Consider the following 24,657-nt stretch of genomic DNA (forward strand, 5'->3'; position numbering starts at 1 on the left):
AGAAAGAGTGCAGAGAAGAGCAACAAAGATGATTAGGGGATTGGAGACTAAAACATATGGAGAACGGTTGCAGGAACTGGGTATGTCTAGTTTAATGAAAAGAAGGACTAGGGGGGACATGATAGCAGTGTTCCAATATCTCAGGGGTTGCCATAAAGAAGAGGGAGTCAAACTAATCACCAAAGCACCTGAAGAAGTAGAACAAGAAGCAATGGGTGGAAACTAATCAAGGAGAGAAGCAACTTAGAACTGAGGAGAAATTTCCTGACAGTTAGAACAATTAATCAGTGGAACAGGTTGCCTCCAGAAGTTGTGAATGCCCCAACATTGGAAGTCTTTAAGAAGATGTTGGATAGCCATTTGTCTGGATCGGTATAGGGTTTCCTGCCACGCAGGGGGTTAGACTAGAAGACTCCATGGTCCCTTCCAACTCTGCTATTGTATTGTATTGTATTGTATTGTATTGTAATATCAGCAATATAAAGCCGGGAAGCAGGAGGCAGGATAGAAGAAAAACGTAAAGAATCACAATATGGCTGTCTGGTCATGAAAGACCAGATAGATTGCCACTCATTGCCACTGGGTGCCCTCCTGCTTCTTCGCTTGCAAAACCCCTTTCCATACAACATCCCAAAGCAGAAGTGTTTGTAAGCAGTAAGCTAGAATATGCACATCTGACAAAATCTCTAAGTAAACAAATATTTTTTTAAAAAAATCCTGTTTTCAAATAACTTTTAAAATATTTCTTGTATAAAATGTATAGGTGCCTCTTCAAAAACAACTCGGGGGAGGGGGTATCGAACTGAAAGAACAAGATGCTAATAAAATAGACCACCTTGAAATAGAACATCAAGTGATTTCTGCCAAAGGTATTTGAAACAATCACACCAGCAAGATTATCTAAAATAAAGTGGTCAATTTTCCGGTTATAAAAAGAACTACAATTTATTTTAACTAAAAGACTTAAATATGATTCTTAGGACTGGAAAGAGAACGCGAGTTTGAATATCTGGATCAACTCTTCATTTGAAGAGTTATTATTTCAATGTTATCTAAAACTATTTTGCAATAACGGCATTACTAAAAATATAGATATTACCCTTAACAACACCTTAGTGGCAAGAGTTTCTAGTACAAATGTTTTATTAATCCATCAGCAATTAACATGGGATGGAAACATCTGCTACATCTTTCTGTTCTGCATTTATTACCTTAGCACATCTTAATTAGTCACCTTGCAACCGATGGATTTTTTTTGGATAAAAGGTCCTGAAACATTTCCTCTAATGTGAGCAGAAAAGTAGGTCTGATTATATTTCTAGCAATGATAGGGTTTTGATTATTCGAAGATGTCAGCAGGTCACCATGTTACTATTATGTGTGCATCCATATAATTTAAAATAGTGCTATAGTGAAAGGCAAGGACACAATCAGCGACTGCTTTATAGTCTACTATCTGATAAATACAAGCAAAAGAGAGAAAGAGAGGGGGAGACAGGGAGGAAGGGAGAGAATGCATATGATATACAAGCATAAATGTTGTCTATAATTTACATATATTGTAGCTGGCAATAAAAGGGATAGTTTGCTTGCAGGAATAATGAAGTAGCACAGAACCAATCACTACAAATTACCCTACCACATCTCTTTCCTTGCTGCTTCATCAAAAAGTAGTAGACAAAGTAATACTGAAGTTTCACTCCTGATAGCACCATAATCTTGGAATATCAAGGCAACTGAAAACAGAAGAGACATTTACATGTTTTTTTTCTAACAGCATAAAGACTTTCAGGACTCTAAATATCAAATTTTCAAAGAACAACAAAATTAAGTATTTACTCTTTTTATCTATCAACAAGATATATGGGAAATATTATTTTTTCTCCTAAATCTGCAGGCTGGGAAATGCAAATCTATCCAGCTTTTTAGAAACAAAATACTCCTCCTGATATTTAATTGCTTAATTCAAAGGTATAAAAACAAATGTTTTTTACACTTTTTTATTTTGCTTTTATGATGTTACCTCTAAATAAAACAAGCAAGACAGAAGGCTGGTAAGCCAATGACAGACGTTTGACTGGATCAGCAGAGAGAAGTTTCCGCAAAAGTGCAAGACATGGCAACATCATACAATCCATGATCTGTCAAACAAAAGAAATTATGGTTTGTTAAGCAAAATCTGTAGTAGCATCCTACTGAGTAAGCATTCTGAAACTTCTCTGAAATCAACACTCCTTGGAAGGTTACAGTAATGTCTTTTAGTACGTTATTTTAGTCCATTTTTCACAAATCCAGAGAATGTACTTCTCATAAAAAGCCCATATTTTAATATTTAATTCCAAAGACAGGAAGGCAATAGAAATAATCTGTGACACATTTTTGAAGCAAGCCTCTTTGTTTGCTTTTATGGCACAAACCATCAAATATAGATTAAAATTTGCAAGGACTTTTAATATTTTACCCCAATTCACAGATAAATAGAATTAAATTAAATGAGGGTTTCTATTAATGTTTTAATTAAAACCCTTCTAAATTTATTTACAAAATTAGTTTCTGCTGGGCAAATTGTATTGTAATCATGAAACTGAACAAACCATTTTTATATATACAAGTAATATCGTTCTAAGATCTCTGAAGCTGGGCTTGATCGGTTTTGGCATCATTTAAATCATGAAGAAAAACTAAACACTTTATTCAATATTTAATAAATGAGGGCGCTAATTTGGCTACTCCTGCAGTCCTTGAGCCACAATGAGTTGAGAATCACCACATAAATTTATCTAGTCCCTGTACCATCTGAATTTCAATAGGATTTAACCATCATTCCTTTCTGAGCTCCTCACTTTTCTTCAGCCCACTGCCATGACCCACCTATCTTTGCACATGGCTACTAATGATATTACAGTGTACCAGTGTAGACAAGAAAAAAAAATAGTATTTTCCTAATTTTCATCATTCTTCACTTCCTGCCTGGAAGGTAAGCTGATGGGTTTTTTTTTTATATATATATATAGCTTTCTATGAGGAAAATGGACCTCGTATATGTGGTATTTTAGAAAAAGAAATGAAATCCTAGCATTTTTAATGAATAAATTCCTAAATAAGGTAACAATTTGGAATGGTCTTTAGCCATTTGTGATATAGCCACTTATGACTGCTACTTTTTAAACTTGGAGATCAGCTAAATTATAACAAACTATTCTGCTTCCTAATCAAATAGAAAGAGGAGAGGGAAGAGGAAGACACATGAGTCTGGGGTTCCATATTAGCTCCTTTCTTCTTCTGCTTATTTAAACATGCTGTTTTAAATGGCAAGTTTCTATATGAGCATTTATTTAGCTTTTTTTTACAAGCTGGAAGTGATAATAGAATCAAAGAATTAGACACTGCAGTTGCCTTTCATTGCACTCCACATGTTTAAGTCACCATCTTGAGATAATAATCCTCATATTCCAAACAGAAAATATTTAATTCCTATCTAAAATTATTTGACTGAACATACAATATTTGGAGGCTTGGGATGGTTCTTCCGAAAGAAAAATCCAAGTAGATTTACCTTGCCATCCTGAGCAACACACTTAGTAAAATAAGCAAGAATTCTTTCCACTGCCCCCATATTTTTGATAATTGGATGCAATTTAGAATCTGGAAGAAAAAAAATAACTTTCCATATACACACTTTACAACAACATATAACACTGAATTCAGATTGATTCAAAATTGCTTTATCTTTAAATAGGCACTGGGTATTAGATAAACTAGGTATGGATTAGTACTTGTGTCTCCTTCCTGCAATCATTAAATACATTTAAATAGTGAATCAAAACCCTGATTTTTGGTCAATTTCAATTCCCTGTCAATCTTTCAAATATTCCCATCTTAATTCCTGCCACTATAGCTTTTTAATTACCACCCCACTCCCCTGCTCTGCCAACAATAATGCATTGAATGTACTCTTCAGTGACAAATCCTTGGTCCATTTTGAGGTAAAGAGGACATAGTGGGAATTGCTGGTATAGGAATCCCCCCCAGCTTTTTAGTATTTTTGCTATGATTCTGACTACCTTCTGGATATGCTGATATACTTGAAGATGGGTATTTCGAACCAGCTCTGGGAGAATTGAAAGAGGAACTAGAAATATGCATGAAATCTGCCACAAAATGTTGCAGAGTGAAATGTTTCAATTCATCTTTCTAGCCAGCAGGCTCATCCCTTTCTCATATTACTTCTTTTATACAGGTTTTAAGGAAAATGAATTAGGAGGTCACACTATTGACATATTAAGCAGCAAGAACATACACAATAGATAAAAAGTGGCTAAGGGGATTCAGATTTTATTACAAGAGAAAAATAATCACCTGAATTACCCATCATGTCATGACTTTCCCCATGTTGGAACAACTCTGTGTCTCAATGGTAAATTGTATTTTGAAGAATTTTACCTTGCATGATTATGACTAATTGCTCAGCTGCTGACTTCCTCAAAGTCAAATCAACGGTGTCCGATATAAAGATATTGTACAATTTTTCAACTGTGTCAGCCTAAAAGCAAAACAAACATATCCTCTTATTTATCTGTTCACCTATTTTTCCATATCATCACTTATGGGGAAAAAGCCACTTCAAGTCTAATGTCACCAAGAAGGAACAGCAATATACATAACACGACCTTGGGCTTCAATTTTCTCTCACAACAGATCAAACAACTGAATACTCCCCAGATAAAGCTAGAATATTATTGCCTCTAAGTTTTAAAGCCCAAATATCCATTTTTGAGCCAGATATCTCACAAACTGATTCATCTGTGCTGCTTTATAATCTTCCCAATTTCATTTTCAGGGGTTTATAGAGAATTGGGGAGCTTCTAGGGCTTCCTATTGTGTGACTGTATCATCTCTAATAGAATATGAGATAATTGCTTTATACAGGTAATCCTTGATTTATGACGACAATTGAGCCCAAAATTTCTATTGCTGAGATATTTGTTAGGTGAGTTTTGTCCCATTTTACGACCTTTCTTGCCACAGTTGTTAAGTGAATCACTGCAGTTATTAAGTTAATTGTACAGCTCTTAAGTGAATTTGGCTTCTCCGATTGACTTTGCTTGTAAGAAGGTCGCAAAAGGTGATCACATGACTCTGGGAAACTGCAACCATCATAAATATGAGTTAGTTGCCAAGATTCTGAACTTTAATCATATGACCATGGAGATGCTAGAATGGTAGTGTGAAAAATGTTCATTAATCCCTTCTTTCAGTGCCCTTTTATACTTCAACAGTATCAAGAGCCAAGGTGGCGCAGTGGTTAAATGCAGCACTGCAGGCTACTTCAGCTGACTGCAGTTCTGCAGTTCGGCTGTTCAATCTCACCGGCTCAAGGTTGACTCAGCCTTCCATCCTTCCGAGGTGGGTAAAATGAGGACCCAGATTGTTGTTGGGGGCAATATGCTGACTCTGTAAACCGCTTAGAGAGGGCGGAAAGCCCTATGAAGCGGTATATAAGTCTAACTGCTATTGCTATTGCTATTGCTATTGCTATCACCTGCACTGCATTTCCTTGCTTAGGAAATCCCTCTGGTTATCAATCTTGTGCAAAGTTTTCTCCGTTCACCTTAAAAACAGATTCTCGTGTGTCATCCAGCTTGAGTTCAATAGGCTTTTCCACAATAAGGATGTTAGAAATACTTGAGAGAATGCTGCCATGCAACAGTGGACGTTTCAGATGGGACTCTTCTTCTTCCATAAGATAAAACATTAACTGTTTGAGTGCCACAGAACGAACTCTGGGGGGGAACAAAGCATTTCCTTAGAAGGTTCCCAAACTTTTACTGAAGAAATAGGTGCACAAAAATCTAAATCTCATACCACATGTTTTTTTGGATCACTCTGATTTTACACATAATTCTTAACTTCTCGAACATTTTTATGACCATAGCCAAGTTGTTCCTGTTAAAAGACATGTTGGCTGAATTAAATCTGATCAAATTTTTTCGATGCATGACACCAGACAACACTGGCTGCTAGTTAATAATTTTATGTTATCAAAAAATCAAATAGTCCAATATCAACTCAATGTTAATGTATAAAAATGCAGTAGATGAGATTTCAATACCAATGTTTTACAAGTTGATTTCCTTGTCACCTCAATCAGCATCATAATTTCTGTACTCCACTTTCCCAACAGTAAAACAATCTTGTCACTACTTTTTCAGCCCAGTCAGTCATAATCAATTTCTACAATCCTCTGCTTTTTTCAAATTAGTGTATTTCAGCCATTTCACAGCCTTCTAAGGATTGGCAGAGTTTCCAGCACCTCAAGGATGTGCTAATTCACTCTAAAATGATTTATCTAAGTGGAGGGTTGTCACTTGGGCTGTGTGCCATTTTCTATCTTTTTGCAAATTGGCTAAATTGACGTGCAGCTGAAAAAGTTGTATCACCTGCAAGTACATGTAAAGGAAGTACTATGCCTTCATCTGCCTTTTCTATTCTAAACACAAATTAACGTACCGTATAGAATAAAATAGGATAGGATAAGAGTTGGAAGGGACCTTGGAGGTCTTCTAGTCCAACCCCGCCTAGACAGGAAACCCTATACCATTCAGACAAATATCTGAACATCCAACATCTTCTTAAAAACTTCCAGTGTTGGAGCATTCACAACTTCTGCAGGCAAGTTGTTCCACTGATGAATTGTTTTAACTGTCAGGAAATTTCTCCTCAGTTCTAAGTTGCTTCTCTCCTTGATTAGTTTCCACCCATTGCTTCTTGTTCTACCCTCAGGTGCTTTGGAGAATAGTTTGACTCTCTCTTCTTTGTGGCTGTATCTTCAAAACTATATTCCATGGAGGCTGGGGTACAGATAATAACCCTTCCCGGGCTGAAATTTGATTGCTAATTTACTCACAGTGGCTTTTTTGAGAAGAGAAGACGAACAGAAGCTCTCAGCCTCGTAGTTTTTGGGAAAATCCCTTCATTTTCAGTCGTTGTTTCACTCAGGGTGAGCACACAGTTACCTAGAGGTTCTTCTGTGTTTGCATAACCCTAAATAAATACTTACAAGTTAACACAGGCAGTTAATTACCATAAGTAAATATCATGCTCCAAAAGAGACATCATTGCTTTATTACCAAGAAAACTGTCTCCGTAATTGGCAACAGGAAGTTAATAGACCAATTGATAGGCAATTGCCATTTGTTTTTCAAACATACATTGTTTGTTGGAGAAGTTCCAATTTGGGGAGACAGCTTCTGGCCAACCGCGGTTCAATTTTCTCAGCAATGTTGCCTTGTAGGGTTGCCTGGTACCATCACTGCCCACCAGAAATACAGCAAAAAAGGTTCCAGCACAATCTATAGTGAGAGTCCCCTATGTAATGCTCAGGTTCATTAACTTTCCCTTTGTGCACATAAGACTTCTGATTCCAAGTAAAGGAAACCTTAATAGGAAGAGTAGTGGTGATGGGGAAACTAGAAGAGGGACTAAGTTAGTGCTTTGTACTGTTTCCCCGAAAATAAGACAGGATCTTATTTTCTTTTGACCCCTGAAATAAGCGCTTGGCCTTATCTTCAGGGAGGTCTTATTATTTTTGAGGTGCGGGAGGCAGTGAGCATGGTCACCTCATGGCTTCTGCTGTGTTGCAATATTTTGAGGGAGGGCTTATTTTCAGGGGAGGGCTTATTTTAGTGCATGTGCTCAAAAGCCTGATTGGGCTTACTGTCCAGGGAGGTGTTATTTTCAGGGAAACAGGGTTCCCTGATTGTGTCTGCCACTGTGGCCATTTTGACATTGACAAATTGTCTCCCATCAACATCAATGGTGTAAAAAAAATGCAAGTATCTAGAGTAGCTCCACAGAGAGATAACTTGAAAATGAATTTAACAAATAAATGAATAAATAAATATTCTCAACATTCATTACCAAACTAGGTAACATCATCAGTGTTACCTGGTTTGATAATAAAATATCTGCAAGAAAGCAAACAAGCTCAGAGATCACCAAGGAACCCACGGTTCAACCTTGAGTTACACAATATTCTCTTCTATCATAAAAGCCAAAAAAGATGGATTGGCAGCACCATATTGGCAAGCGAAACAAGCAAAATGATCTCACAATAAGGTGAGTTTGGAATTTTATTTGAAAAGGATTTAGGCAATGGTTAGGCAAGAAGTTTCCTGATGGTATGATTATATTAAATAGTTCATTTATATCCCACAAGCCATTTCTCATTCAAAAATTCAAGATAATTCTGAACAGTAGATATTCCTCTAGAAAACTGTCACATCACCAATTTCAAGATGATACTTCCTATTGAAAAAGTCTAATGTTACTTATTCATTCAGCTTTAGTTACAAGCATTCAAGCCACAACTCCAGTGGCGACCCCTCTTATTTCTGGTTACCGTGTTTACATATTTTCCCCTATTGTGTAATGTCAGTACTGCTTTTTCAGCAAAGCAATTAAGCTTATCTGAAGATAAACTACTTTTCAAGAAGATGAGATTACCTGAAGAATTGGAATAACAGGATAGAGGGTTTCAATAAACTTGTTCCAAGTCTCTGCTGCCATCATCAATCGGCCCTGAAGAAGATACATCAGTAGAAATGTGGCAGCTGAGCACACCTGTTTTAATGAGAGAAGATACAATAGCGCAATAAAGTGTGTTCAAACCAATTTGCTGGTGTCAGAAATGGAAATTAGGCTTTGCCTTGGGACATTGCACCAAATAGCTTTTGTGTTTGTTTTCTTTTTCTTTTTTTAAAAAAACCAGAAAGCGATAAAATACTGTCAAGAATCTACTGCCTGTTAGCACTGAACAGTCTTCAAGCAGAGAGTGTGATTCAGGTCAAGAAATGCTTTCAATAAAGCACCGAAGAAGACTTTTAAAACTAGTGCTCTTATTCCTAAGCATTTAGGAAATCTTCACAACTTAAGATTGGTTTGCTTATTACCCACAGAAAAAGCAGAGCATATTAGAAAAAGATCTTGACATACTACCTGAACTTGAATCTTAGGACACGTGTGTGTGTGTGTGTGTGTGTGTGTGTGTGTGTGTGTGAGAGAGAGAGAGAGAGAGAGAGAGAGAGAGAGAGAAAGAGAGAGAGAGAGAGAGAGGGAGGGGAGGAAGGAGAGGGAGGGAGGGAAACAAATGAGAATTATACTGTATAAAAATCAAAAGTAAGCCTGGTGCTGCCAAATGACTAATTGCACTTTAGTCATTTTCTGCATTACTTAAAATTATTTTTATACTTTTGAAAATTCTCAAACTTGTTGCAATCCTAAGCATATTGAAAACAAAAGCAAGTTCCATTAATTGTAGTAAAGATAATAAATATAATGCAGGTTTGTAATCTATATATTAATTAAAAAGCCAAACAGGGTGAAGTTTACAAAGTTACAAAGCTTTAGATCTACTAATTTCATTTAATTTACAGATTAATTCTGGAAGTGGTATCATATTTAGAATGATGTACCTCATGCTGGGAATCCTGAAGGCCAAAAGTGCATATTTCATAAAGAACTTTGGGATGAAGGAGAAAATGTACACCACAACTCAGTGAAGAAATAGACTTAACAGCATTATGAATGCCTAAACATTCCTAAAACAAAGATAAAAGATGTTTAAATGTTAACCTGACAACACATGAAAAATACTTAAATCTACTCAGTTAAGATAGAGCAACCACCAACCTTTAGACTGGAATACACACTCACACACACACTCACACACACACACATCCATATCGCTAAAACTGCAAACTTTTGAAGCTTACAACTGGGCACAATACTGCTGGTTTCCTATTGCTAATACATCCTGTCATCTAGCTCAAAACTGCTAGTTTCTCACAGCAAGAAATCAGTGATCTGCAAGCAGAATAACTTGGAATAAGCAAAAACCTTTCTGCTGGGTCCCACCTGCCAACCTTCTTTAAGGTTGCTGGGAGAGAATGAGAAGAAAACAGCAAGAACACAAGGGAACCCTGACAATTGATAAAGACCAAAAGTACATCATGCAGTTAATTTATTTCCATAAGGCAATGATATCATTAAATCATAACACCTTTTAACATGAAAAATTCAAACAGATATCCCTTCCTCTTTGAAACTCAGCAAATTAAAAAAAAAACACCACCTCAGAATTAATTCACATCAGGCAATCTCAAGTTTACATAGTAAAAGATTGAGCTTTTTCAACCTGACTAAAATACCTGTGAGGTTATTAAATGAAAAAGAGGGGAATTTAGATGGAAGAGACGGGGGTGGAGGGAAGAGTAACTCCTGGATTCTGAAGAAACCACGGGGCTTGTTAAATGCTAACCTTAACAATGTCAAGGCAGCAGCGATAGGCTTCTGTTCTAATATTTGGCACAGGATGAGACAACAGATGGAGAAGCGTCTTCTGACTCTCATTCTGCAGCAGTGGGTCAGCTCCAGCAGATTTCCAGCTACAACCAGAAAAAAACAGAGAATAACCGAAATGGCTTCAAGGCTTAGATAGCAAATTCTCTCCACTCAAGACCCGCAGAGGCCTTGGATTATTATTGAGTTATTTATTCGCTGCCATTCCTGGGTAAATCCCCAAGAAGATGAAACTTGGCAAGCTAAGAGATTTGGGGTAATTTCAGCAGTTAAACTGAACTTGTAGTCTTTTATTCTGAAGAAAAATGAAAGAAGTTTTACTTTAACGCTGTTAGCTCTTCCTGACACATTTGTGGATGTCACCATTGTCAAGGTAGGAAAGTTTGGGAAAGTTTGTGATCATTGTTTGCTTAAATCTCTTTGTAAATTGTAAGATGTATTTTCATTAAACAGATGTGTGTATTCATCTATACCTAGCTGCAACATGTTACCACATACATGGCACCATATAGTGAAAATTTCCCATTTCATTATCAAAATAATACTATCTTAAATTTGTCCAATATTCTCTACAGATACAGATTTTGTATGCCTAATATAGTAAAATACATGTATATTATTTAATTCAAAGATTATGCACCTATATATGTATATATGCATCATCTTTCAATTAAATAATTACTGTATGTATAAAATTGCAACTGTGTATTGTTGCAAGAACATATTATATTATATATTTTAATTATTTTTTGCTATTGTATTTTTTCATTTATTTTTACGGACTCACCATATATATATTTTAAATAATATATATGGGTAGTCCCCAACTTACAACAGTTTGCTTTGTGACCACAACAGCACTGAAAAAAGTGACTTGTCATTTTTTACACTTACGGCCATTGCAGTATCCCCATGGTCGTGTAATTTACATTTGGAGGCTTGACAACTGTCTCACATTTAGGCCAGTTGCAGAGCCCTGGGGTCATGTGATCACCTGGTGCAACCTTCTAAAAAGCAAAGTCAGTGGGGAAACCAGATTCCCTTAACAACCGTGTTACCAAGAGCCAAGGTGGCGCAGTGGTTAAATGCAGCACTGCAGGCTACTGCTAGATCAGCAGTTCAGCGGTTCAAATCTCACCGGCTCAGGGTTGACTCAGCCTTCCATCCTTCCGAGGTGGGTAAAATGAGAACCCAGATTGTTGGGGGCAATATGCTGACTCTCTGTAAACCGCTTAGAGAGGGCTGAAAGCCCTATGAAGCGGTATATAAGTCTACTGCTATTGCTATTGCTATTACTAATTTAATGACTGCATTGATTCACTTAACAATAGCAACAGCACTTAGGACTCATATACCACTTCACAGTGCTTTACAGCCCTCTCTAAGCTGTTTACAGAGTCAGCATATTGCCCCCAACAATCTGGGTCCTCATTTTACCCACCTCGGAAGGATGGAAGGCTGAGTCAACTTTGAGCCTAGTGAGATTTGAACTGCCAAATTGCAAGCAACAGGTAGTCAGCTGAAGTAGCCTGCAGTACTGCATTCTAACCACTGTGCCACCACGGCTCTTAATGTAACAACAAAAGTTGTAAAATGGGGCAAACTCAGCAACATATTTTGGGTTCATTTGTGGTTGTAAATCAAAGACCACTTGTATTTTTGCGTTTTATTCATTTCTTTTTCTCCTTTTCTATTATTATTTTAAAAGCAACAAAACATAAATAATTTATCCAATATTTTTATTCAGTCAAAAGAACAATTTATGTATGTAATAGCTGAAAACGTCATCACAGAATCCTAATATAAGATTTTCATATGGCATGCAAATTGCCCAACTTACATATCTGAGCAAATGTTGAGGTATTCCTTAAGTAGAACAAAATAATGGTGAAATGGAAGACTTTTCATGGCTTGTTCCGCCAGTTCAAGTAAATCAAGAAGATTTTTTTCTCCCTTTTAAAAAAGTAAAACATATTTCATTTTAAAGAATAGACAGATGAATTAATGATTAACTTGCACTCATACGATCAACAAAAATAATTATCTAGTAAAGATGAATGTAATAAGTAGCAGCAACTCTCAAAACTTCTATAGACAAGACAAGTCAGTTTACCAGTAGAATTATCAATAACGATATCAAATTATTAAATATTGAAAATGCTGATGATCAGAAGTACTCTTACAACATTTAACTAGGTCTAGGGAGGCATACATGACATTTTACACTCCCCCCCCAATTGAAGTTCACTTAAGCTGAATGTCTTACCTTTTTGCGAACATCCAGCATAAAATTACAAGCACACTCCATTGAATGGGCAGCTTCTGCAGCTTGTTTATAAATACTGTAGTTTTCTGAATTCATTTGTTCCAAATAAGCGATGACTGACTCATGTATATTTGGATATTCTAAGGAAAATGGCATGTCCACGGAAAGGACAAACAAAGCTGTCACTAAAGTCTCTGGTAAAACACTAGTGGCCTGGAGGGAATAAAAGAAAAAAGGCTTAGGCTCTAAACGTCAACCTATATAATAAATATTAGTCTTAACTTTTGATTATTTTGAATATGTGACCAACATAATTTCTTCAAACAAAATTATGTTTAATTTGCAGAGATATTACATCAAATTATATCAAAGTGATGGTAAATCTCTTGGGAATTTTTAACTACTGTTAAAATAGTTAATATGAGATAAAAGAATTAAAAATACATTTAGAATTCAGCACCTCCAGCTAAGGTAGTAACCCAGGTTTTATGTGGAATGTTTGCAAAAAAAAAAAAACAACCCAATAAACTATGCTTAATTTAAGAAGGTAATTATTCGATTTCCTGGGACAGGCATATGCCAGGATCTTTAATCTCTTATTGCTTTCTTCTAGATTATTTTAAAGGTCTAAAATCTATCTCTTGGGAACTGAGTTCTCTTACCCCAAAAAGCGATTTTAATAATCCCCCCCCCAAGAAATATTTACATTTTGCTTATTTCTGCGCCCACCAGGTAAATCTCTATTTTGGCCTTCTTTTCTTAACTATTTCAGCTGCTTCATCAATTATATTGTGTCATCAAATGGAATGAATTTATCATCACAAATACAGCAGTTACAGCAGTTCATTCAATGACATTCAAAGTTACAAGGCATTGAAAAAAGTATCTCAGCGTTTTTGCGGAATCCTCATGGCCACATGATCAAATTCACATGCTTGGCAACTGACTCATATTTCTGACAGTTGCAGTGTTTTGGAGTCATGTGATCACCTTTTCCGACCTTCTGACGAGCAAAATCAATGGGGAAGCCAGATTCACTTAACAATCGTGTTACTAGTGTAACAGCTGGAATTATTCACTTAAGGACTGTGCCAAGAAAGGTCATAAAATGAGGCAAATTTCACTTAACAAATGCTTCCTTTAGCAACAGAAATGTTGGGCTCAACTGTGGTTATAAGTTGAGGACTACCTGTACATATTATTTTAAACGGTTCTGTAAAGGAAAAAAGAATGATTATATATTTTACAAACATACAAATGATATCTATAACAGCTGACGTTCGCAATGCAGCAAAGCAATTTTTAAGCAGGAATATAGAGCAGTAAAATTACACAAGTGACCATCAATGTTTTTTAACATTATAAATAGTTCTTGATTTTTGACCACAATTGGGACAAAAACTTGCATTGCTAAGGAAGGACATTGCACATGGCTTTATGACTTTTTATGCAATTGTTAAGTGAATCATTGCCGTTCTTAAGTGAATCATGATTGTTAAATGAATTCAGCTTCCCCATTGCCTTTGCTTGGTGGAAGCCATCTGGGAAGATTGGAAATTGCAATCATATCACCTTGAGACACTGCAACCACCAGAAATATATGCCGTTTTCCAAGCACCTGTGAGACAGTGAGGAGGTTGTAACAGTCGTAAGTGCGAGGATGGGTCGAAAGTCCTAACCCAATTCGAAATGCTACTTTAACTTTGAATAGTTGCTAAATGAATGGTTGCATGTCAAAGATGATCTGTACTAATTTCTAATTGAAATCAGACGGAAGAATAACCTCTCAGACACAACAGAATTGACAATTATCAGAAAAATCTCAAGATTAGTAGCAGTCATTTAAGATGTAAAATTCCTATCCAGCCACTAGGGGGCAGACAATGCACTTGTCATTTTTATACTTGTTCCTTTAAAATGCTGTTTTGCAATACATTCCACTTATTTATTCATACATGTATACATCACCAATACAAGGTCTGTAAGTCAGACCAAAAATCTATTCTGCATGAACAGCAACATCAAGTGGCTTTTCTTTGACAACTGCAATTGAAAACATCACTATAAGGAGTACAAAATTTGAACACTAAGTCAAAGCAACAGCTTAGCATGACAAAAGCAAAACAATGAAGACCAGATACTGATGACTATGTTTCAAAGCTAAACAGAGCATCAACTACCTCTAGTAATATATTAGATGCTATAGGTCAGTGATGGCAAACCTTTTTAGCACCGAGTGCCAAAAAGGTTGTGGGGAAATGTCCCCCATGTACACACTTGTCAGAGCCGCACTTGGGAAAAGCCGAATTTCTGGCTTGTAGCACACATGTGCGCCCAGACAATCAGCTGGCCGGCATGCATGCACATACCAGTTTTTGACACTGCTGTGTACATGAAGGAATTGCACTCCGGATAAGCCGAATTTCCGGGTTCTGGCACGCATATGCACCCAATAATCAGTTGGCCGGAGCACATGCACACACTGGTTTTGGGCAATGCAACGCATGTGAAGGACAGCTGATCATCGCATGTGCATGTGCACTATAAGCCCGGAAGACAAATAGGCAAGGCTGTCCATGCCGGGCGACATGGCTTAGCGTGCCACTATGGGCATACGTGCCATAGGTTCACCATCACCGCTATAGGTTGTTTGATATTGTAGAGAGTCAGGGAGATGACCTGGAGGGAAATAGGGAAAAACCTTTCCCTAAGAAAGAGGGCTCTTGCTTGTTTTTAAGAGTTCTGCACTGTATTTCCCTTTATCTGTGTCTAATTGAATTTTGTTGTTCTTAGTTGCGAATTCGTGTCCGACCCATTGCGACCCCATGGACAACATTCCTCCAGGCCTTCCTGTCCTCTACCATCCCCCGGAGTCCATTTAAGCTCACACCTCCTGCTTTGGTGACTCCATCCAGCCACCTCATTCTCTGTCGTCCCCTTTTTCTTTTGCCCTCAATCATTCCCAGCATTAGGCTCTTCTCCAGTGAGTCCCTCCTTCTCATTAGGTGACCAAAGTATTTGAGTTTCATCTTCAGGATCTGGCCTTCCAAAGAGCAGTCGGGGTTGATCTCCTCTAGGACTGACCGGTTTGAAACATTATCATTTAAATGCATGCTATCTTAAGCATTTTTCCCAACATAACCTTGAGCTGTAAAGAAATGGGCACATCTCACCTTCTCTACAGGTAGCAATACTTGCAGAAGTCGAACTGTGAAAAGCGAAACGCTAACAAATGCCATCCTGTGGTGCACTACTGCAAGCTCAGGTTTTTCTGAGCTAGTGTTAATTTTGTGATAGGTAATGATTTCACCTAATGCATCTAGGACTCCAGTCAGTTTTTCTTTCTGTAGATGAAACAAAAAAAGTTGCAAATCAATACTCCCAACAGGTGCCAGGAATAGTCACTTGCTAATGCAGGGACTGTTTGAAGATAAAGCTTCCCTGGAGAATTCATTCATTGTTTAATTTAGTTATTTAATTTCTATCTCATATTCCCATCAATGAATAGCATTTATGCTGGCTAACCAAAATAAAAGTCACAAACATGTATTTCTCCGAGCTCTATTTTGATTTCATGCCAAAATAAATTCCTGAACAATTGATTTTTTTTAATCATTACAAATCTACAAAGAAAGTATGTTCCAACCTATTTTTTTTAAATACCATGTCAGCGCAATTGCTGAGGTGATGTGGACTTCTAATGCATTTTATGCATTAGTTTATGATGTTTTCCATTAAGAATGTTCTTTTGTTCTTTGTTACTTTATGTTTCAAGGAGTTTTTTAGATAACTAGACAAAAAAAATCAACTTTGTCATAACTTGCATATTTATTTGCATATTCCTACTCTTAAGAAGAGTATTGAAGAAATTGAAGAGGACCACAGAGATGGAATGGAGGACCATGCAAGAGGACCATGGAGGACCTTGCAAGAGTACAATGGAGAGGAAATTGAAGAGGACCACGGAGAGAATGATCACTCTTAACTCCCTCAATGACTTTTTATGTAATTTTACTTTTACTCATGACTGGATGTTAAAAAAAGAATACAGAATGTATCATTCAATTTTTAAAAATTATTGTTTATAAACCCTTCATCATAATGGTAGGCTTAAAACAGAGATAAAATAGACATAATATTTTTTATCTTAAAGATAAAAAGATGACACATTTAAGATAAGCTTACAATCACTGCATGGAATTGGTCCTTGATTATGGTGATGCATAACTATAACTAGCAAACAAATAAATAAGCAAATTATTCTGGTTAAAATAGAATAATTTTAAATTCTCACAAATTCTTGACCAAAGAGACTTTCGTCTTCCCAAACATCTTCAGACACAGCATCAACAATAAGTAGCAGGTCTTCGGCAACCAATTCCAACACTTTTATGGTTATTCTCCTACTACCTGAGAATTGATAAACAGAGAAGGATTGAAGCAGTCATGTTCCTTCCTGCTGAATAATGCAATATGTTAATTGGTAAGGATTTCTTAAATAAAGAAGTATTAAAAGAAGGATCATTACAGATTTCCCCTCCATGCGTTGTGGTGCTGGTTGCTCAGATGAAACTGCACTATACTAAATGTCCAGCAGCACCTTAGAAGTCTTAAACATTTTTCTTGCCAAAGTCCGTTTAGATGTTTAATATTTCCTAAATGAAACACTGTTATACAATACTACTACAAGTAGTGCTCAGTTAATAACAGCAATTGGGACTGAGCAATGCAGTAAGAACGCATTTCTTTGGGCAAGACCAGGATGGTGACCTCCAGGAGAGAGAATTAGATTTAGATTTAGATGGTTTATTTATATGCCGCCCTTTTCCCTGGGGGGACTCAGGGCGGCTCACAATCCAAAAAGGAAAGGGGGGAAACAGACTTTTTACATATAAGACAATACATAATTAAAACACAACATTCATACCATTCGGGCGGGTTACAACGTTCCCCCCCAGGCCTGACGGGATAGCCAGATTCTAAGGGCTGTGCGGAAGGTCTGGAGGGTGGTGAGGGTACGAATCTCCACGGGGAGATCGTTCCATAGGGTCGGAGCTACCACCGAGAAGGCTCTCCTCCGCGTGGTTGCCAGTCGGCATTGACCAGCAGATGGAACTCGGAGGAGGCCTAATCGATGAGATCTAATAGGTCGTGTGGAGGTAATTGGCAGTAGGCGGTCTCTCAAGTACCCAGATCCACTACCATGGAGGGCTTTATGGGTGACGAGTAGCAGAAGGTAGGTAAAGATGACAAAGGTCAGCAGGAGGGGGCGGGCAGCCGTAAATAAGAGCTGGCTTGAATTTTTATCATATGACCACAGGAGCGCTGCGACAGTCGTAAGTGGAAGAACCAGTCACAAGTCAATTTTTGTCAGTGCTGTAACTTTTGAATTATTGTTGAATGAATAGATGTTAAATGAGGGTCATGTGTATATTTTAACAAAGGCTTTCAGTATAGGGTACCGTGCCATTAGAAGAAGTAAAAAGAGAAATAAAAAATAGCATACATCAGTAAATAATAGAAGGGTGTATATAAAACCTTCCTTTCAAACCCAATTAGGCACTCGACATTTCAAAATCAAGCTATCAACATTTAATCTGAATGCCTATATGTAATAATTGGACAAAGGCATTCCATAAATAGTATCCACACTATAAACTACTCACAGTTCTCTGTCTAATTTCATTTTGTGTGTGCAGCCAGAATAAAGCTTCAGAGGCAATTCAGGAAGTGTTATTCCGAAAGAAGACTGCACTTCAGATATTGAATGCTTGGGGACAGTTTTAAGTATCAGTAACAACTCTTCAAACTAGCCTTAGAAACAGAGTGGCGTTACAACAACGAAAAACCCATTGGTATCAACCATTGCCTCAATCTTACTGCTCAGTTCTGGAACTTCTAAAGTTTCTAAATTTTTGAGATAGTCCCTTCCTGCTGAAAACAGTATGAAAATTCTTCTGACCAAGTCTGCTACTTTCTTCGGTTCTTCTCTCCACATGAAAATACATTATAAACAGCTACCACTTTATCAAACAGCTAGTTACAAATTACATCTTGTAAAGAGGGCATTTTTTCCTGCAACGCCGCAAGAAAGTGGAGCCATTAAATCCCACATGTTCTTCCAGTCCATTCCCTCCAACGGCTCCCCTATCTCCCCTATCCCATTTGTCAAAATATTTTCTTTTAATCTTAAAGTAAAATGGTAAAAGACAATAAAACTAGACAGCTCGATGTTAAAATAAAACAGTAACCTCAACCAGCTTTATAAACTATAAACTATCTGTCAAAGTGAAGCTCATTGGTTGCTACAAGGAAAGAAGCAGAGGGAAGGAAGAACCATGCAGAATGTCCTAATCAACATGAAGGAAAGATGCCATACAATCATATTGGGTGCATCAGTCACCTTTATAAACAAAAGTTTGAAACAGACAATAAAACTGTTGCTATTCTATCTTGCTTTTGAGCTTCCCTTTGTGCAGAAAGAATCATAAACTAAAAGGAGATAAGCTGAATATAAGGCAGAGCCCCAAAACACAAGTTTTAAATTTTCCAAAACACTACAGTTTTCACACCGACTGTTAGACAGATATGAAAAATGCAAATGGGAGTGCTTAGATTCACAACTAAAGCGTTCAGATTGCCATGTCAAGCCTATTCTTTGTGTGGTAGAAAAAGAATGGTTGGAAGTAAAATATGATTACTGTAAGCAAAAATTCCTTTAAAAATAAACGTTACCTGTTTTAAGAAGAGGTATCACATGTTCCAAAATGGCTACACAGAACTGAGGAAGACTAAATTGTTGAAACTGTAACTCCAAAGTGTCCACATTTTCCAGTTCTGGCAGGTCAACATGACCCATATCCAAAGGTGATGGATTGGATATTCTAGAAGTTACATTACCGTGAGCACTGCCTCCACTATGAAAACAAAACAAAACAATGATATATATAAAAAAGGCGCTATGTTTCTATAGCCAGTATTATATTATAAAAATAACCAATAATCAGGCTGAATGGGAAAACTGGCCTAAAATTTTTTTATTCTATTCAAACTACAATTGATGGATCTAATGTAATTCCATCCGAGTTCCTTCCCCTGTGGATAAAACAATCTTTATAAATGGTTTATAATACTATAAAGCCTCCTAAAAAACAGATGTATCAAATAGAATTGAAAACAGACCTTAACAAGTCAAAGAAAATGGAGAGGTTAGAATTGACTGCCACTGAAGGCAAGGAAGAATCAAAAGCCTTCTTTCTGCCTGCATAAAATTATATTAGTATTGTAGCTAATTTATCCATTGGGGCAAGATAATTCCATATTTAGGATGCTGCCACAGGACAATCTTATTCCCCTCTTATTCCCACCCTTTTTTTGGTGTTGGGCTATAAAGCTTCTTGAGATAACTGCAACTTCAAAGACTTCTACATTTGCCCAACCCAATTAGGATTTCATAGTCAAGATCATCACATTCATTGGGTACATAATGATTTATCTACATCTTCCACTACTAAGCTTTTATATAGCTCATCCTACATTTTGCTCCGTTGTATGCCCAAGTTGTTTATACTACCTATGTGGTCAAGAATAGGAATTCACTGCGTGCTTGTAGATGCAATGATACAAATTTCTGGAAAAGGGTGTAATTGCATACAAGAGAATACTTGTTTTTATGAAATCTTAAAAAATAGAATTGCCTTTTGTGCAATTTTTTATTATTTTCTGGAATAGCAACACTGAAATACTTATATTAAAGGAAATAATACCATTCCAAATAATCTTATTTTACAATCTGGAACCAGAGGTTTAGGCTTCTGAGCATTCTGGTGAGAGAGAAGTTCCCTGAGGATGGGCTCCAGTATGGGTCCAAAAGCTCAGAAGATTAAACCCATGACCAGCCCAGATAGGATCCTGCAACATTATCCTGGGACATGTCTGTCGGTCTTCATTTGTGAATCCTAGCCTAATCCAATGGCAGCAGAAGGAAGTTTTAATTACTCCAAACTTACAGGTATGTTCTGTTTCACTGTGTTGTTCAAGTATTTAACTATTTCACTGTGTTGTTTCACCAATATAATTGATACAAATAAGAACAAGGACAAAGAATGCTCAGAAGATTTGGTGTTTCGGATAAACTATATTTATAGTTTAGATATAATTTCATTTAAACTATTGTTGAAGGACCTACAAATCAATAACTAAATAATGTAAATCAGGAAGGGGGGAGGAGGAGGAGGAGGAGGAACATGTTCCTTTTGTAATAATCATAATATTCCCAGATGTCTTCTTACTTGGAAGATTCTGCATCCCAATCCTGACCATCACCCCTTGGACGCTGGCCTATACGTCCTATTACAGAAGGTCGAGGGCTACTGCTTCCAGGAGATGGATTCTGCGAATGAGGAAATCTTCGGGCATCTTGGCAATATGACATTGACGAATTCTGGGAAATGGTACCTTTCAGAACACACATAGATATGTAGATATCACCTCTGTCATATCACTAACACATACTTTTACTTAAAAGGAAAAATCTATTTCTTTCTGCGTAGGAAAAAAATACGCGTGGAAGGCATGATCCTTGCTGTCGGGCTGTACTAAAATGCTCAGAAGATTTTGGTGTTTCAGATATTTGAAATTCAGCTGGAAAAATTCCTTTCCCTTTTGCTAAAACTACAAAATGCAGCAAAAAAAATGAGGGAGAGGAGGATGAAAAAATATGGAAAAAGGAAAAAAAAACAATGAGTGTAAAAATAGGGCAGGATTAATGCATACCTAAGCCGGACCCCAACTGATAAAACACAATGAGAAATTGCTGGTGTGATCTACGGGATTAGCTAAGGAGCTTCAAATAAAGTCCTTGCTGCAATAGCTATAGACTTTTCCTATGTGTGGAGAATAGCTACAAGTAGTCCTCGACTTACAACATTTAGTGATTGTTTAAAGTTACAGTGGCACTGGAAAAAGTAACATGACCATTGCAGCATCTCTCATGGTTGGTCATTCAATCAAAATTTAGATGATTGGCAACTGACTCATAGAACATAGAATAATAGAGTTGGAAGGGACCTTGGAGGTCTTCTGGTCCAACCCCTGCTTGAACAGGAGGCCCTCCATCATTTCGAACAATTGATTGTCCAATCTCTTTTTGAAAACTTCCAGACCTTCAAGTTCAATCCAGAAGCGAAGATGGTCTTCATCACATAGATCCGTGATGGCAAACCTATGGAACGTGTGCCGGAAGTAGCACACAGAGCCATCTCTCCAGGCATGCAAGCCATTGCCCGTTGCTCTTCCGTATTCCGGCACTCTGGCCAGCTGGTCTTCACATGCATGGGAGTGCCGGAAACTGGAAGAGCAGCGCGCCAGGAAGATGATCTTCCAGTTTCCGGTACGTGCATGTGCACTGGCCAGCTGATCTTGATGTGTGCATGCATGCCAGAAACCGGAAGATCATCTTCCTGGTGGACACATGCGTACTGGCCGACTGCTCTACTGGTTTCCGGCACTTGCACCTGCGGATGCACGCGTACACTTCCGTTTCAGCACTTGGTGCTGAAAAAGTTCGCCAACACGGATATAGATCATGAAGGACAACTAAATGTTCATCAGCTCCTAAAGCTTGGTTACCTTACTCTTGAGGTTCTGGCATCTCTTAATTTGCTTTATATTTACTACTCCTTGCTCCCTTCTGTGAAATTATTTTACTGAGACTTCACAATAGTCTGAAAGCTAATTAACAAAAAGCCATTTTAAGTTTAGCAATACTTTACTGGATTGAATACTCTCACTGTATACAAGGAGGGTCATAGTAGGATCCATATTTATGACAGCTGCAATGTCCTGGGGCCATATAATCCTCTTTGTGATCTTCTGACAAGCAAAGCCAATGGGGAAACCGGATTTACTTAATGAACCTGTTACTAACTTAACAACTGCGGTGATTCACTTAACAACTGTGGAAAGGAAAGTCGTAAAATAGGGCAAAATTCATGTAGCAACTGTCTCAACGGTAGTTGTAAGTTGGGGACTACCTGTACAATCAACATATCCAGAACCACTTGTCACTCTGTCATTTGTGAAGGAAATCCTGGGGGGGGGGGGAAAGCTAAAATAAAGACAGATCCAGGTTCCATTGGATAATATATGGTATCCTGGAGATAATATTTATAATTCCATTATTAAACTGCTTGAAACGATTACTTCCCAACACTGCTATTTTCTTTTCACTATTTTAACTGTTACAAGCCACCATTTCATTTTCTTATTAGCATTTTTAGATAGAACAGACTCCTTAGCCACAGGAAGTAAATTGAATTTGAATCCTCACACTCTTCTCCACAACTTTTTTTTTAAACCTCCCATAGTAAAAGCCATTTGAGCAATACACTTCTACATCTTACTTAAAACAGGGGAGGGTGGGGGAGAAGAAATCATTAAGTTCACAGTGAATAAAACAGACTTCAGGTTATCCTGATGAGCTATATGCAGACCTGTATCACTTGAGACAAAACTTGGATCTCTATGGAAGTTCAGTCTGTTCCTTAAGAAAACACACAGTTGCTCTAGACATAAGAGAGCTTGCAATGCCAAATGGTGTTGTCCATCTTTTGCAAGGCCTAGCGTTGTTAGACACAGAAGACTCTAAAATAAACACAAGTACATTTTGTTGACTTCAGCAAAATACTTTTAATATTATACATATCTGCCTGGTTAATATATTCAGTGTACCCTAAATATTTATTGCTGAAGCTTCTTTCCTAAATATTTCTTGCCAAAATATTGCAAATCAGAGACAAACACGAGTCCATGGAATTCATGCAGTGCAAACATTCAGGACTTTTATAGTTGTACTTTTCAATAGATTATTTCAATATAAAACATTTGGATTTTGGTCATCATCCATGATATAAAGGACTGACTATAAAACATTTATTTTTCAGAAACCATATCCCAGGAGGATGATTTTTATTTTGTTCAGGAAATGAACTCTCTTGTAAACATCCTTAGGGATTGCAATTTTCTATGCGAGTATAAACATCTATCCCTGGAGTTCTATATAAATACACTAAATTATAGGCTATACATTAAATGGAATCATATCCATATAATCAAAGCAATTCTTATTTTAGATGAACCTCGGGCCTGTATCAGGCAAACATTACCTTTGTTTCCCATATTACTTATAATATCAAATGTCAGATTTGTCAGGCTTAAGAAGACAACCACTATTTCCCATTTCCAATTGAAGACTTAAGATGGTTCAGAGATGTATGGAAAGCATTCAAAGAAGCTGTTGAGAATTTGTTTTGGCAACTACAGAGTATAAAAATACATTCAGCTGGTTGACACATTTCTTACAGCAGACAAGACCATGCAGTGCAACATGTCACTGAAGATTCATTTTCTGCATTCACACGTGAACTTCTTTCCTGAAAATCTAGGTGCAGCCATTGGTGAACATGGTGAAAGCTTTCACAAGGACATTGCCACAATGGAAGAATGGGCAACTGGAATCTATTGGTGAACATGGTGAAAGCTTTCACAAGGACATTGCCACAATGGAAGAATGGGCAACTGGAATCTATCAATGGTGGCTGACCATTGTTGGATACTGCAGTGAGATACATCAGATACCATTTCCCCAAAAGTAAGACCTCCCCGAATAATAAGCCCAATTGGGCTTTTGAGTGCATGCGCTAAAATAAGCCCTCCTCTGAAAATAAGCCCTCTCTGAAAATATTGCAACACAGAAGCAGCCATGAGGTGACCCCACTCGCAGCCCCTCGCACCTCAAAAATATTAAGACCTCCCTGAAAATAAGGCCAAGTCCTTATTTCGGGAGTAAAAAGAAAATAACACCTTATTTTGGGGAAAATATGGTACTGATACTGAAAATCAGCAGCAAAACATTTTTAGCCTTGTTGAACTCATGGAGCATAGTAATTATTAAAAGTTAATTTCCTATTCCTCAAGATTCCTGTGTAATATAGTCATTCTGAAACTATCTTTGCTGTTTAGTTGAAAGGGTG

At 37.3% G+C, this 24,657-nt stretch overlaps 1 protein-coding gene across 1 annotated transcript in view; it reads right to left on the minus strand.

Annotated features, from left to right (window-relative positions):
• The window catches only part of RTTN (rotatin), a 100,874-nt gene that overhangs the window by 65,938 nt on the left and 10,279 nt on the right, over window positions 1-24,657 (minus strand). Inside the window, exons 8-23 of the mRNA XM_087707317.1 lie at window positions 23,119-23,269; window positions 20,917-21,082; window positions 19,361-19,542; window positions 16,920-17,035; window positions 15,799-15,969; window positions 12,626-12,838; window positions 12,200-12,312; window positions 10,319-10,445; window positions 9,474-9,599; window positions 8,506-8,622; window positions 6,908-7,044; window positions 5,612-5,783; window positions 4,444-4,543; window positions 3,557-3,645; window positions 2,024-2,141; window positions 1,640-1,736 (exon numbers count right to left, since the gene is read on the minus strand). Of these exons, the coding sequence (XP_087563443.1) occupies window positions 1,640-1,736; window positions 2,024-2,141; window positions 3,557-3,645; window positions 4,444-4,543; window positions 5,612-5,783; window positions 6,908-7,044; window positions 8,506-8,622; window positions 9,474-9,599; window positions 10,319-10,445; window positions 12,200-12,312; window positions 12,626-12,838; window positions 15,799-15,969; window positions 16,920-17,035; window positions 19,361-19,542; window positions 20,917-21,082; window positions 23,119-23,269 (2,195 nt within the window). The remainder of the gene's footprint in view (window positions 1-1,639; window positions 1,737-2,023; window positions 2,142-3,556; window positions 3,646-4,443; window positions 4,544-5,611; window positions 5,784-6,907; window positions 7,045-8,505; window positions 8,623-9,473; window positions 9,600-10,318; window positions 10,446-12,199; window positions 12,313-12,625; window positions 12,839-15,798; window positions 15,970-16,919; window positions 17,036-19,360; window positions 19,543-20,916; window positions 21,083-23,118; window positions 23,270-24,657) is intronic.

The sequence above is a fragment of the Thamnophis sirtalis genome, unplaced genomic scaffold (assembly GCF_051295495.1).
Source record: "Thamnophis sirtalis isolate CommonGarterSnake01/CBP01778 unplaced genomic scaffold, rThaSir2_p1.2 scaffold_2, whole genome shotgun sequence".
Taxonomy (NCBI): Eukaryota; Metazoa; Chordata; class Lepidosauria; order Squamata; family Natricidae; genus Thamnophis; species Thamnophis sirtalis.